The 15,783-nt window shown below is 36.6% G+C and overlaps 1 protein-coding gene across 1 annotated transcript in view; it reads left to right on the top strand.

Annotated features, from left to right (window-relative positions):
• The first annotated feature begins 5,130 nt into the window (after positions 1–5,130).
• LOC123563673 (DNA ligase 1-like) overlaps positions 5,131–15,783 on the top strand; it is a 113,234-nt gene continuing 102,581 nt past the window's right edge. The window contains exons 1-2 of the mRNA XM_053534632.1: positions 5,131–5,238; positions 13,656–13,706. Coding sequence (XP_053390607.1) covers positions 5,144–5,238; positions 13,656–13,706 — 146 coding nt within the window. The 5' untranslated portion in view covers positions 5,131–5,143. The remainder of the gene's footprint in view (positions 5,239–13,655; positions 13,707–15,783) is intronic.

Below are 15,783 nucleotides of genomic sequence, written 5' to 3' on the forward strand. Positions count from 1 at the left end.
TCATTCGTATATTTTGCCACGAAAGCAGGTAATGTAAGAGCACGGTGCAGTGTTTGCCTAGTCACGTAAACATTCTGTGGATCTAGCTGGCCGAGCATAGGCGCTTGAAGCTCTATCAATAAATATATGCATTATCATATTCCACCCACCTTATATACTAGAAATCTAACCTACAATCTATATTTTATTGATTAGTTGCAAAAAAGATTTTTTTTAATAAACTTTAGATATTCTAATATTTTACAGATACCTAGAGTTAACTCTACAACTTATGGTAAGCACTTCTACAAATATGCTGCTCCTGTGTTATGGAACTCTCTCCCAGATGATTTTAGATCTAACTTTAGTCAGTTTAGAAATCTTATACCGTCATGGAATGGCACAGTTTGTAAATGTTCCTCCTGCTCCTGGGGGTTTCATAACACAGACACAGCATAAAGTTAAGTGCTTGCTTGGCATAGTGTATTCTCAAGCTTAAGTTTGCTTTTGTTCCTTTTCATTTAATCTTTTTGTTCTGATGCTTTATATACAAGCTTTGATTTTTGTTTTGCTTTTGTAAGTCTGCTTACCGCTGTTGTGTTTATTGTATGTAGTTTAATGTAGTCTACCTAAATGTTTGTGTCTAATTAAGTCCTGCTTTTGTTTGCATTTAAATGTTATACCTTGCTTTAATTTACGTTGAGTTCAATTTTATGTTTATTATGATTACATACCTCTGATAGAACCAATATAACATGTGTCTGTGTACTATTTAACTTGACTGTGAAGTACCTTGTTGCTTGCAGCCTGCATATCTGTTGGAAAATCTAATGATAGAGCTTATATGTCGTGTTTATATGTTAATTCTTAAACCTAATTACTTTTAATCATAATATAAATCTGTAATTCTTTGCCATTCATTTAATGATTATTGAGTTGCTCTATGAAAAAGATGCTAATCAGGTCATTTCAAATCTGATTTGAGTGATATTCTGATTTCTTAAGATATTTTTAACTATGGCAACTTTGTCGCATATTCCTGGTCAACTTATAACTTGTTCATCTTTTAAGCAGTTTTAAACCAAGGTTGGTAGGATTAGCATGTTTCTCATAGATTTCATATTGTTTTTTTGCCTGAAAGTTGGACCCATTCTTCCTTCCAAAAAGAACCGTAATTTGACAATTAATGACATTTTAGAATTACAATAGTCATTGTCTACGATCCCAGGATTACGTAAATTCTTAAGTCCTCATTTTCTTAGGCTATAGGCCTAATGAGATTCTGTTAGGTTTAAAAATTTCACAGTCCAAGCTTTTCAATTTGAAGAAATTATCATTTGTGACTGGTTTCTATGATAAAAATTTACGTAAAATTGTTGATGCAGTCAGGGACATAAATAGATATGTAATACATTATTCCTGATGAAGTACGTTTTAATATGAATAAAAGAAATTATTCAAATACGTTTTTCTCTTCATCTTGGTGCAGACGTAAATCAATACCGAACTTTCTTTTGTTTAGAATATTTGTCGAGTTTTTTATATGTCGAGATTTAATCTTAATGCAGTTTAAGACATCACAAACTTCTATTGCATTCAGAAATCATGAAATATCATTATCATTAATACCAATAATTGTAATAGATCTAATAGAACATAAACTTCCTAAAACTGCAATAACACCACTCCTTTAATTTTTTATGGGGCACTGGTGATTTTTCAAGGGAGCTCTGCCTTTTAGGTAGCACCTAGTTTCATATTACGCTCAGAATCACGGTGGCGATACCCTGGGTATGCAGGGGTGCAAAATGGCGGCGGAATCTCTCGATTCAGGTAACATTTTTCATTATAACTGTCTTAATACTTAACCAATTTTAACGAAATAAAGACGAGTGACCGCTCATAAGAATACTACACCGTCGGCTATAAAGCTTGGGCTCCTGAATTTCGTAGTATTGTGAAAAGTGCAACGGCGCATTCTGATAGAAAAAATGCAACTGCTATGTAGGGGGGGGGGGGGGGGGGGGCATTTTTATGAAAATGACTAAACCAACTATCCCCGTGTGTTTCGAAAAACGGCTTGTAGGGCGGAACTAGGCTTGACATGTTCCAAAGCTGTTGTAGAACTTTAGCAAGTGAAATCGCCAGTTTTCGGCAATTCCGGGTGATTGAAAGGAAATGCTATGTGGGGGAGGTGTTTTCATTATGTTATGTGGGGGTGCTTTTGACATGTGGGGGTGACTCAAGTTAACTGGCTGCTAGAGACACGCAATAATACGGACAAATAAAGCCAGCAAAAATACTTTTTACTGTTAAAGGCATATTATATGTCAATATATATTGTGATGATGTCCGTCCGTTCGTCTTTGCATGTTTGTTCTCATACGTCGTTGGCACTAGAAACTTCAAACTTGATCACGATACTGCTATGGCCTTTGGAGAGTGCATTTTCATACGACACCTAGATATAAAGCTATAGGTGTCATAAGGGGCCTGGATCTATTATATTAAATTTGGCCATAACTTGTTCTAAATTAGTACTTGACCAATTTGGCTAATAATCAAATAACAACTTTGTTGACAAGATGTTCAATTATATTCTTTAATATTTGACCTTTACTTTTATTTGACTTTTCACCTTTACTTTTAAAAGTCGGAAAATAGTCATTTTGCAACAAAAAAGCGGCGTATAGATACGCGATAGTATCATTTGACAAATCCTAGTGATTTATTGTAGTATTCCTTTAAGCACATAGTGGCAGCGGACGAAAACACATATAACTTTTAGGCAGGTCAATACAACTACAAAATTACCAATAGTAAGTCATTTATTGAAATGTTACATACTCAATACTTTAATATTAAAAAGTTGTAATCACTTCACATTTTCAAATGAATGCAATTCTGTTTCAGTATAGCTATTATACGACAAAGATTGTCTTTATTTAATGAAGAAAAAGTTTCACGAGCTCGTTTACCACCGGTGCAAATGTCATGTGAGAATAGTACAATTTAATTTGAAATACAAATGCTGTTTCAGTAAGACTAACCCCGACGTATATTACTAAAAACACATTATATCTCCGTTGCCGCTGTTGGATTTTTTTTTGCGAATTTTGCGACTGGGGTTTTTATCAGTTGATCAGCTGCATCTCCACAACCAGGAACAGCGATGGTAACATCCATAAAAACTCTTTTAAAGAAATTGGAAAAAAATATTAAAGGTGGCATTAGAAGTTGTATTGTACTGAAATATAGTCATGCCAGTTGAAACTTAAAATATTCTATGGTTCAAAGTGGTAAAGCAGTTGTCTAAATAACGATTTTAAACATTTTCGACATCACCATCCTTATTTTAAAAAGAAACTGCGCGTAAAGCATAAAGTTATTGTATAGAATCTTTCAGTTCTTTTTTTTAAATTGCAAGAACCGTAAAAAAAAAGAAACTGCGCGTAAAGCATAAAGTTATTGTATAGAATCTTTCAGTTCTTTTTTTTAAATTGCAAGAGCCGCGTTGGCCCGAATACATTTACTGCTAGTACAAGGGAAATAATTGGCCGTTCGAACAATATTTTGATGGGTAAAACTCTTTCACATACATAGGCTAAATTCCAAATATACAACAATTCAGTTTGAAATATCATGCTACGATTTTGACTTTCACTATATATTTCTACTAACACATTCTTCTTCATTTTTTTTCAAAGTTAAAACAGTTAATCAGAAAGTTAGATAAGGAAACATTACTGCCACGGCACTCGTAGCACTGAAAACAAAATAAAATATTTGGTGGGGCATGGAGTACGCTAACTGGCTATAAGTATACGAGAAAACTAAGAAAAACAAAATGTGTTTTTGAAGCACAATGCCCCCGTTGAAATATGAAGCTGGAAAAAGAGCTATGTGCTTGACGTGTAAATATATCAGAACGAAGACCAAGGTCAAATGTTTATTTACCAATGTAATGGGCATGTACAATGAATGGGATGTGTGAATATGGAGGGATTTCATAAGAAATGAAAAAGTAATGGTAAAACTTAAGAAATTTGCTAAGTGTTTGGCCTCGAAAAAGTTATCTTGAATGCCGAGTTCATAGAAGCATGTATGAGTTTCAAATATATATATATATAAAGAAATGAATCACTCATTAGCATTAATTTGATAAATAGGAAAATTGCCAAGTGTCTTGCCGTGAAAAGGTTATCTTGAAGGTCATGGTAGCATGTCTATATATCAATGTAAAGGTAATATGACAAAGAGTAAAGTATGTGAGTTTCAAAGACATCAATTAAGAAACAAATTATTTATTTGATATGTTTACGTTTGGAGAGAGAGAGAGAGAGAGAGAGAGAGAGAGAGAGCAACAAAGATACTGCCCCCGATTTCACGGATATGGGGATAAAAACACAGGGAATATTATCAAAATACAAGACGAATCTGAATGGACGGAGATGACAGTCTGTTCCAGAGATATGTACCCAAATGTGTCCGTAGAAGGCATTTATATGTGTACGTCACATCGACCTTCAAAATGAAACATTCTTGAAAAGGTTTTTTCCACTGAGATAATTTCTAGCCATATCATATATACTTTATATATCAAATGATCATATCACTGCGTGCCTCTAGCAGCCTAGCAACCAGTTAAGTCTCCCCCACATGTCAAAAGCACCCCCACATAACATAATGAAAACACCTCCCCCACATAGCATTTCCTTTCAATCGCCCGGAATTGTTGAAAACTGGCGATTTCACTTGCTAAAGTTCTACAACAGCTTTGGAGCATGTCAAGCCCGGTTCCGCCCTACAAGCCGTTTTTCGAAACACACAGGGATAGTTGGTTTAGTCATTTTCATAAAAATGCCCCCCTACATAGCAGTTGCATTTTTTCCGTCAGAATACGCCGTTGCACTTTTCACAAAAACTACGAAACTCATGAGCCCAAGCTTTATAGCCGAGGGTGTAGTATTCTTATGAGCGGTCACTCGTCTTTATTTCGTTAAAATTGGTTAAGTATTAAGACAGTAATAATGAAAAATGTTACCTGAATCGAGAGATTCCGCCGCCATTTTGCACCCCTGCATACCCAGGGTATCGCCACCGTGAGAATAGTCTACAGCGACCGTTGCATTAGCAACTTGCTCTCCGCTATGAAGGCGAATAGATGATAAACTTCCGTCTGATTCGTAGCGGGAAATTTGTTTACACAAATATTTCTTTTGTTTTGGGACCTAGTAGAGTCATGCAGCGGTCTATAGCGTAATACATATATCACAATATTATTTTTCATTTAAAGCGATGTTTGAATACCGGAAAATGGTAAAAGGGGATTCTTAAAGCAATCTATTTCGAATTGTCATGGGTTTTCACGATTTGAAAAAGTAGTTTATATGGTCAGGCACTGCTATTCCCCCCCCCCATAGACTTCCATTATAAGAAATGACCCTGTCACATGCCCCAAATTTGAGAGATGACCAATAAAATGTAATTCTTTCAGTGAGACGGCATTTCAGACACAAATAGCAGTTTTATATAGTTCAATAACATTAAACTTGCACAGGGCGCCTTTTAATATTTGGACGTTCAACATGTCCCTGTGTCAAGTTTAATCGAATGACAGCCGTTTGCATAGCACAGATTTCGACCTTATTTTATTGAAGTGTAATGTAGGAAAACTCTCAAACACGTGATATATTTGTTTACCGTAACTAAAACTGCACCTCCAATCACTTCCCTGACACATTACACAGATTCTTCTAGCGTAATTTAATGAAATATCATGAACAATACAACACTGAATAAACATATAGAATCAATTATACATGCTTAGACGAAAAATACGTTTAGCCTACAGCACTAGCGAAAAATCTGCGGCCATTATTTAACGCATGGGTACCGCCGAATACACGTGGACTAGCCTTTCAAACTGCTTTGATATGAACTAATAATTTATTAAAAGAACTTTTAATTAAATTAAAACCAATAAATGCTGATTACAGCCATTGATTATAAACATATGCATACTACACAGACAATACGTTAGTAACCGGCCGCATTTTTTTTTCAAAGCCGACCTTGAGACTATTTTTTCGTCTAAAATCATTCTTTATAATAAAGAAGATTTGACAGTTTTGTGTTGTGTTGTGAAAGTGCATGGATGTAAATTTTACTTTGAGAGTGCGGACAGATCTTCAATATTTTCAGTAAGACAGTATGTTCAGTTGGTGTGTAAAATAGGTTTCTTTGTCCGTTGTTGGTATTTAGTTATCGCTTCTCAGTCACTGCCGCCGTGAACTTGTAAAACCTTCCGCAAGATATTTTGCGGAACGCTCTAAAGGGAAATTTATAATTTCGCTAAAACGTCGGACTATATGAAATGTCAAAATCGTAAAAAATTGAAGTCCGACGTTTATTTATAGAACTACAGTTTTATATAGGGCAACGTGGAAGTATTCGACCAGCTGTAAAATTCGACCAGTTCATTATTTCCCCACTGGATACCCCATATACTTACAACAGCTAATCAGAACTTGTGTTATGTATTTGAATACAGAGCGCCCTCTATCATCCTTTCCACTGCTAGGTCAACTTGCTACTTGTACAACTATGTCAGCACCGGTGCGTATTTTGAATAAGTCGCATTGAAATAAGTCTTATCTGCCATTTTTAGCTCATCTGATTTTTTGAAAAAAAAAATGATGAGTTATTGTCATCACTTGAGCGGTTGTCAGCGTCGGCGTCGGCGTTGCCTGGTTAAGTTTTATGTTTAGGTCAGCTTTTCTCCTAAACTATCAAAGCTATTGCTTTGAAACTTGGAATACTTGTTCACCATCATAAGTTGACCCTGTATAGCAAGAAACATAACTCCATCTTGCTTTTTGCAAGATTTATGGCCCCTTTTGTACTTAGAAAATATCAGATTTCTTGGTTAAGTTTTATGTTTAGGTCAACTTTTCTCCTAAACTATCAAAGCTATTGCTTTGAAACTTGGAATACTTGTTTACCATCATAAGCAGACCCTGTACATCAAGAAACATAACTCCATCTTGCTTTTTGCAAGAATTATTGCCCCTTTTGGACTTAGAAAATCAGTTTTCTTGGTAAAGTTTTATGTTTAGGTCAGCTTTTATCCTAAACTATCAAAGCTATTGCTTTAAAACTTGCAACATTTGTTCACCATCATAAGCTGACCCTGTACAGCAAGAAACATAACTCCATCCTGCTTTTTGCAAGATTTATGGCCCCTTTTGGACTTAGAAAATCATTTTCTTGGTTGAGTATTATGTTTAAGTATACTTTTCTCATAAACTATCAAAGCTATTGCTTTAAAACTTGCAACAGTTTTTCACCATCATAAGTGGACACTGTACATCAAGAAACATAACTCTATCCTGCTTTTTGCAAGAATGATGGCCCTTTTTAGACTTAGAAAATCATGGGTAGGACAATAGTTCTATTATACAAAAAAAATCAGATGAGCGTCAGCACCCGCAAGGTGGTGCTCTTGTTATAGCTTCCGGTACTTATGAACATCCCTTTCCGGCTTTGCACAATTTTGTTTGCAAGGAAATCAAAGAGGTTACAGGCTATTTACGCCAGTCACACCTCGATGCACCATGGGCAAATGTTATAACCATCGACAGCGTCACTGGTCACGTGAGCTCTGGGCGAATTATAGAGCAGCAATGTGACTGATGATGTAGTATCCGACCACGCGACAAAGCGTTTGTTCTTGGGGCTGCACAGGGGTGCAAAACAGACCGGCATTGAAAATAATTGAACTTGACTTTTTTTTTTGCCATTACGGGAGTATTTGAAGAGGTACCGAATACATAATAAAACATGTATTATAAATGATGTTGTACGCCTAATAATTTCACTTTTTTAGAATATGTTGTTAAATAAACGGGCCTAAATAAAAAAGTAAAAATTACATATTTGTGGTTATTTTTTGGTTTTCTTTTATTATTATGCCCCCCTTCGAAGAAGGAGGGGTATATTGTTTTGCAGATGTCTGTCGGTCGGTCTGTCGGTCCGAATGTAGACCAATCTGTTTCCGGATGATAACTCAAGAATGCTTGGGCCTAGGATCATGAAAGTTGATAGGGAGGTTGGTCATCACCAGCAGATGACCCCTATTGATTTTGAGGTCAGTATGTCAAAGGTCAAGGTCACAGTGGCCCTGAATAGTAAAACGGTTTCCAGATGATAACTCAAGAAGACTTGGGCCTAGGATCATGAAAGTTGATAGGGAGGTTGGTCATGACCAGCAGATGACCCCTATTGATTTTGAGGTCAGTATCCTAAAGGTCAAGGTCACAGTGACCCTGAATAGTAAAACGGTTTCCGGATGATAACTCAAGAATGCTTAGGATCATGAAAATTGATAGGGAGGTTGGTCATGACCAGCAGATGACCCCTATCGATTTTGAGGTCAATTTGTTAAAGGTCAAGGTCACAGTGACCGTGAACAGTTTAACAGTTTCCGGATGATAACTGAAGAACGCATAGGCCTAGGGTCACAAGAGTTGATAGGGAGGTTGATCAAGACCAGCAGATGACCCCTATTGATTTTGAGGTCTGTATGTCAAAGGTCAAGGTCACAGTGACCCTGAATAGTAAAACGGTTTCTGGATGATAACTCAAGAACACTTGGGCCTAGGATCATGAAAGTTGATAGTTAGGTTGGTCATGATCAGCAGATGACCCCTATTGATTTTGAGGTCATTAGGTCAAAGGTCAAGGTCACATTGGCCAGGAACAGTTAAAGCAGTTTCTGATCTTCTTGTCTAAAACCACAGAGTCTAGGGCTTTGAAATTTAGTATGAATTATCATCTAGTGGTCCTCGACCAAGATGATTCAAATTATTGTCCTGGGATCTAATATGGCCCAGCCCCGGTGGTCACATGGTTTATATAGACTTATATAGGGAAAAGCTTTTAAAATCTTCTTGTCAATAACCTACAACATTTAAATTTTGACCATATGTATGGTTTTGAGTGGCAAGATGAACCTTGACATGAGTTGACCTTGACCTAGTGACCTATTTTCACATTTCTGTAGCTACAGCCTTCAAATTTGGACCACATGCATAGTTTTGTGCACTGAATTTTTTTTTTGACCTTTACATTGACCTAGTGACCTACTTTCACATTTTTGAAGGTACAGGCTTCAAATTTGGACCACATGCATAGTTTTGTGTTCCAAAATGAAATTTGACATTGATTTTGACCTAGTGACCTACTTTCACATTTCTCAAGCTACATCCTTCAAATGTGGACCACACGGATAGTTTTGTGTACTGAAAAAAAGTTTGACCTTGAAATTGACCTAGTGACCTACTTTCACACTTTTGAAGGTAATGGCTTCAAATTTGGACCACATGCATAGTTTTGTGTACCGAAATGAACTTTGATCTTGAGATTGACCAAGTGACCTACCTTCACATTTCTGATTGTTCAGACTTCAGATTTGGACTGCATGCATATTATTGTGTTCTGAATTGAAATTTGACATTGATTTTTACCTACTACCTACTTTCACATTTCTCAAGCTACAGCCTCCAAATTTTGAAGCAGTTGCATATTTCTGTCAACCGAAATGAACTTTGACTTTGATATTGATCTAGTGACCTACTTTAACATTTCTCAAGCCACAGTTTTCAAATTTGGACCACATACACATTATATTGTACCGAAATGAAATTTGACCTTGAGTTAGTCTTGAAATTTGGAACATTCAAAAATGGCTCAGTGGATGGCATCAATATCACTTTGTAATTGCTTGTTAGGTTAAAGGTCAAAGTCAGATTAAAACAGAATGGTAGAACTTTAATTTACAGTGAGCATATAATTTCTGTTCCTTGTGCAATTACTAAATGCATCAAGGGGGGCATTTCGTGTTCGACGAGCTCTTGTTTCTTTTGCTATAAATTTCCTTTTTTCTCTTCTTTTTTATTTATCTTTTATGAATTATTTCTGTTATCTGTTTATTTTTCTTTCCTTTTCCCGCATTTTTTTACATATTTTTGATATATATGTTTGTTGCTTTTTTCTATTTTTTCTTGAAATTGACATTTTCTCACATTTTCTTGATTTCAAGGGCAGATAACTCAAAAATATTTATAAGGAAAGTGACCTACCGGTATACTTTTTATTTCATTTTTCTGTTTTAGATGTGATTTTCAGTAAACACACCAAGTTTAAGAAATTCTCTTCGTGGGAAATTTTTCACCCTATTGTTAAATAGGCAACTCCCGCATAAGCCTTTAAAACTCAGCAGTTTATTGTTCTGTTGTTTATTAAATATAATATTTCTTTTAGATGCTGGTAAGAGTTCGTGAAATATATGCAACCATGGATTATAGCAGGATGGAAAAAATTCTTGTTGAAGAACTGATAGAATTGTACTACAGAGAAACAGCCTTTGAACATGAATACATTTCAGAAATCTGTTTGTATCTGATAAATCTGCAGGGCCTCCGCTGCCGATCGCCAATGTCGCCATTTGCGATAATTTTAAGAATTTGGCGCTAAATTTTGCGAACTGGCGAAAATAAGTGGCGCATAGTTTTTTTCCTCGGCATTTGTTTTTTCCGTAGTGATATAAGCGGCCCAAGAATTGGTTCCCGATACACGTGTTTACCTAGATGCTGGTAGTGAATAAAATCGATAACCAGTCTAGGCGGTGTATTTGACAATTCGACTATTGAAGTTGGTTGACACTTTGAGAAGATAATTGCGTAATAATGTGTGAATTGAAGATTAATCAGTAATCAAAACATCTGCCAGCTTGTATGTTTGACCTCTGCCGAGAATTCACCAAAATTAACGCCGATTACGGTGTACTTTATGTGTTGCGATTTTTAACAAAAAAAAGATTGTCATGTTTGTGGCATGCAGTTGTATGACTGACGAATTTTAAATAAGTACGAAAGATATATTTAATTTGTTACTTTTTTGCAAGATAATTTTTGATTCCTCAGTTTTCATAAAAGATTTTAACAATGGATCCGAAAATTAAAACACATCGGCCTCAATTTGCATCCTGGACCTGGTCAATTTCTTTGAAATTGAAATGTTCAGAAACTGGAAGATATCACTTGCTACCGTGGCTTCTTAAAAATCATTAGAAGAGTGTTCAACTCGACCTTTTAGAATTGAAAAAAATTCGAATTTTCCTTTCCGAAAATAAATGAGTCCTGAAATATTGGTAATTCTGACATGGATAGATATGATTCTTAAATTAGAGAATGATTTGTGTTATTTTTTATCCAACTACAAATTGAATTTACTTCTACAATAAACTAATACACCTTCAAAAGTTGTTATTATTCCTAATGAAGTTACTTACAATATTTTATTTCTCTATGCACACTATGACAGCCAACTAAAAGAAATAAAAGTGGCTCAAAAGTGGCTCCAACTTTTTCAAATTGGCGAAAAGGTTGGCGACAAGTATGAAAAACCCAGAGGAGGCCCTGAATCTGTGTAAAAAAACATCTTGTTTGAGGGATATTGCTGAGTGTTATAGTCATATTATGAGTGACCTAGACAGCAGAAGCATAGTTTTACTTGCAAATAAGTATTGTAAAAAATTTAACTTTGATTCAACGTTATCAGAAATGGTTGAAGAAGTGAAAGTGTGTTCACGTTAACTATGTGTTGTTAGTAGACTGGTCATATCTCGATACTTTTTGTATATGTGGTAGTCTGTGTTGGGCTGAAATATTCTCAAAACTGTTGTTTTCTGTTCAATGTTTCCATACATCTTTGTATTTTAATGTTAAAAACAAGATAAACACGTTTTTTTTTTAAATTCGGACAAGTGGTCAAATACTAATGCAATCGGTCGAATTTTAAATGGTACCCCTGTGTGCCCCATGGAGCAATTTTGCAAATTGAGCGTCTACAAAACGTGTACTTGTTTACTTCCGGTTATGTCCAAAATGGTGTTTATGCTGTAAATGAAATAAAGTTTGTGAAGAATAAGTACAAAATTTAGTAAATCCAGGTTTATATGTTAACTGGTCGAATACTCCCCCCGTTGCCCTAGGTTTATCCAATCCATTTTCTTAAAATTTTGCTTCAGACAAACCTACCCCATTTGTTGAGTGTCATTTACAGGCAAAATGCCCACTGACACCTACTATTCTAAAGAGAGAATTGAAAAGTCAAGTATTCAGCCAGACACTTGTAAAATATTCCGAATTTCACAGAAAACATTGTGTTGCTTGATTTTAACACAAATTTTGTGATTGTAAACATATAACGTTTTTTGCAGTGGCTAGAGAACCGGAATCGGTTCCCTAGATACCGAACTTATTCGTCCGGAACCGGTTCTCTAGCCAGTATACCATGCATAGGCCAGGCCTTGACACTAACTTTTTTCAAGGGTGTCCCAGAGGGCCCCCTACTTGTAGAGTTTGGTGCCCCTCACCAATAATTGTTCAACATCATTACCCTTATCATATGACACAAGGTGCATAACTCTGGGACCAGTTTTTCATTAATTATTTCCCCTTTTTACTTAGAATTTTAGGTTAAAGTTTTGATGCACTTTCACTCTGTCTCTGTTATTACTGAATGGATTTGATTCAGACTTAAAATAATTGTTCAACATCATCACCCACACCATATGATGCAAGGTGCATAACTCTGGCACCAATTTTTCATTAATTATTCCCCCTTTTTACTTAGAATTTTAGGTTAAAGTTTTGATGCACTTTCTCTCTTGTCACTGTTATTACTGAATGGATTTGATTCAAACTTAAAATAGTTGTTCAACATCATCACCCACACCATATGACACAAGGTGCATAACTCTGGCACCAATATTTAATGAATTATGCCCCTTTTTGCTTAGGATGTGCTTATATAGTGTTTTGATACATTTTATCTTTGCCTCTCTTACTACTTTAAGTTGATATTTTTGACATAGACTGAGGCTGTTGTGCAATATCTTCATCCACAATTGGAGTCATTAAACACTCCAGTGATAGCTCTAGTTTTCTCAGATGTGCCCAGTTTCACTATCCAGGATCGAAATAGTCAAGCGCGCTGTCTCCTGTGACAGCTCTTGTTAAACTAGAGTTGTTACCATTCATGATTCAGTGCATCATACATCTATTCAAGGTCAAATAGTCAGTTTCAGGGCAACTTGGGGCAAGCATGGCTCACTTGTTCAGAAAAAGGTGCTTCATTATATCTCCCACCACACAGTGGTGTGGGAAACATTGATTTACTCCTGTCTGTGTGTCTGTCACAAATCTTGTCCGCATTCTTTAAATCAAACATTTCTCATCCGATCTTCACCAAACTTGAACAGAATGTGTTTGACCATAAGTCCTCGGCCAAGTTCGATAACTAGCCAAATCGACTTAGGCACTTTTGAATTATTGTCCCTTGAATTACTGATCGAAACCACTCATCTAAACAACCAGACCTTCCAAAAAATACTGATCGGAACCACTCATCCAAACCACCCAGACCTCCGAAAAAATTACTGATCGGAACCATTCACCCAAACCACTGTGAATCACTAAATGATTAAGCATTTGTGGGAGACATGCGCTTTTCTCAAAAGAAGGTCTAGTTTATTTTGATTTTTTCTAGTTTAGTGCCTATTGAGCATGAAAATAGCTGACTTTTTAACAAAATTGGTTCGTACTTTTCAGATCATTCTTCTCCTCAGCCCCAAAGAAAGATGACACAAAAACAAAAGACATGTAAGTTGTTCTTGAAGAAGTGATTAAATTTGTCAAAATGAACGGTCTTTTTTTATACCCCCGAAGGGAGGCATATAGTTTTTGAACCGTCTGTCGGTCTGTCGGTCTGTCAGTCTGTCCGCAATTTTCGTGTCTGGTCCATATCTTTGTCATCGATGGATGGATTTTCAAATAACTTGGCATGAATGTGTACCACAGTAAGACGACGTGTCGCGCGCAAGACCAAGGTCCGTAGCTCAAAGGTCAAGGTCACACTTAGACGTTAAAGAATAGTGCATTGATGGGCGTGTCCGGTCCATATCTTTGTTATCCATGGATGGATTTTCAAATAACTTGGCATGAATGTGTACCACAGTAAGACGACGTGTCGCGCGCAAGACCCAGGTCCGTAGGTCAAAGGTCCTAAACTCTAACATCGGCCATAACTATTCATTCAAAGTGCCATCGGGGGCATGTGTCATCCTAAGGAGACAGCTCTTGTTTTTCATAATAAATATGAAACTTTTGCATTTTATTGGAATAACATTTGTTTATAATAAAAAGATTTTATTTTTATACGCCCCTTTGAAAAACGGGACGTATTATGGGAACGCCCCTGGCGGTTAGGCGGGCGGCATCCACAGACTTTGTCCAGATCGTATCTTCTTCATGCATGGAGGGATTTTGATGAAACTTGGCACAATTGTTCACCATCATGAGATGGAGTGTCATGCACAAGAACCAGGTCCCTAGGTCTAAGGTCAAGGTCACACAGGTCAAAGGTCAAATTCAAGAATGACTCTCCGGAGCATATCTTCTTCATGCATGGAGGGATTTTGATGAAACTTGGCACAATTGTTGACCACTATGAGACGGAGTGTCATGCGCAAGAACCAGGTCCCTAGGTCCAAGGTCAAGGTCACACTTATAGGTCAAAGGACACAAGAATGAAAACTTTGTCCGGAGCATTTCTTCTTCATGTATGGAGGGGTTTTGATATAACTTGGCACAAATGTTCACCACCATGAGACGGAGTGTCTTGCGAAAGAACCAGGCCCCTAGGTCCAAGGTCAAGGTCACAGAGGCCAAAGGTCAGATACAAAAATGACTTTGTCCGGAGCATTTCTTCTTCATGCATGGAGGGATTTTGATGTAAGTTGGCTCAATTGTACACCATCATGAGACAGAATGTCATGCGCAAAAACCAGGTCCCTAGTTTAGAATTACTTCCCTTTGTTGTTACTATAAATAGCTTATATTGTAACTTTTTCATTTACTAGTCGTAGGGAAACATCGAGACCACTTTTCTGTAGTACAACATGCATGTTACATCCAATTTTGAGGTGTATTTTGACCAATCTCTACCTGGTAAGGATTTTTGTGTGGACTTACAATTTTTTGGGGGGTGGGTAGGGTGAGGATTTTTTTTTTTGAAGATTAACCCCTTAGTTGTTACTATAAATAACTTATATTGTACCTTTTTAGCTCACCTGAGCACGAAGTGCTCAAAGGTGAGCTTTAGTGATCACCCTGTGTCCGGCGTCCGTCGTCATCCGTCGTCCGTCCGTCCGTCAGTCCGTCCGTCCGTCGTCAACAATTTGACTGTTAACACTCTAGAGGTCACAATTTTGGCCCAATCTTAATGAAACTTGGTCAGAATGTTACCCCCAATAAAATCTTGGACGAGTTCGATATTGGATCATCTGGGTTCAAAAACTAGGTCACAAGGTCAAATCAAAGGAAAAGCTTGTTAACACTCCAGAGGTCACATTTATGACTATATCTTCATGATACTTGGTCAGAATGTTAATATTGATGATCTTAAGGTCCAGTTTGAATCTGGGTCATGTAGGATCAAAAACTAGGTTACCCAGTCAAATCAAAGGAAAAGCTAGTTAACACTGTAGAGGCCACATTTATGACCATATCTTAATGAAACTTGGTCAGAATCTTAATCTTGATGATCTTTAGGTCAGGTTTAAATCTGGGTCAGCTGGGGTCAAAAACTAGGTCACCAGGTCAAATCAAAGGAAAAGCTTGTTAACACTCTAGAGGTCACAATTTTGGCCCTATCTTAATGAAACTTGGTCAGAATGTT

This window comes from Mercenaria mercenaria, chromosome 2, assembly GCF_021730395.1.
Source record: "Mercenaria mercenaria strain notata chromosome 2, MADL_Memer_1, whole genome shotgun sequence".
Lineage (NCBI taxonomy): Eukaryota > Metazoa > Mollusca > Bivalvia > Venerida > Veneridae > Mercenaria > Mercenaria mercenaria.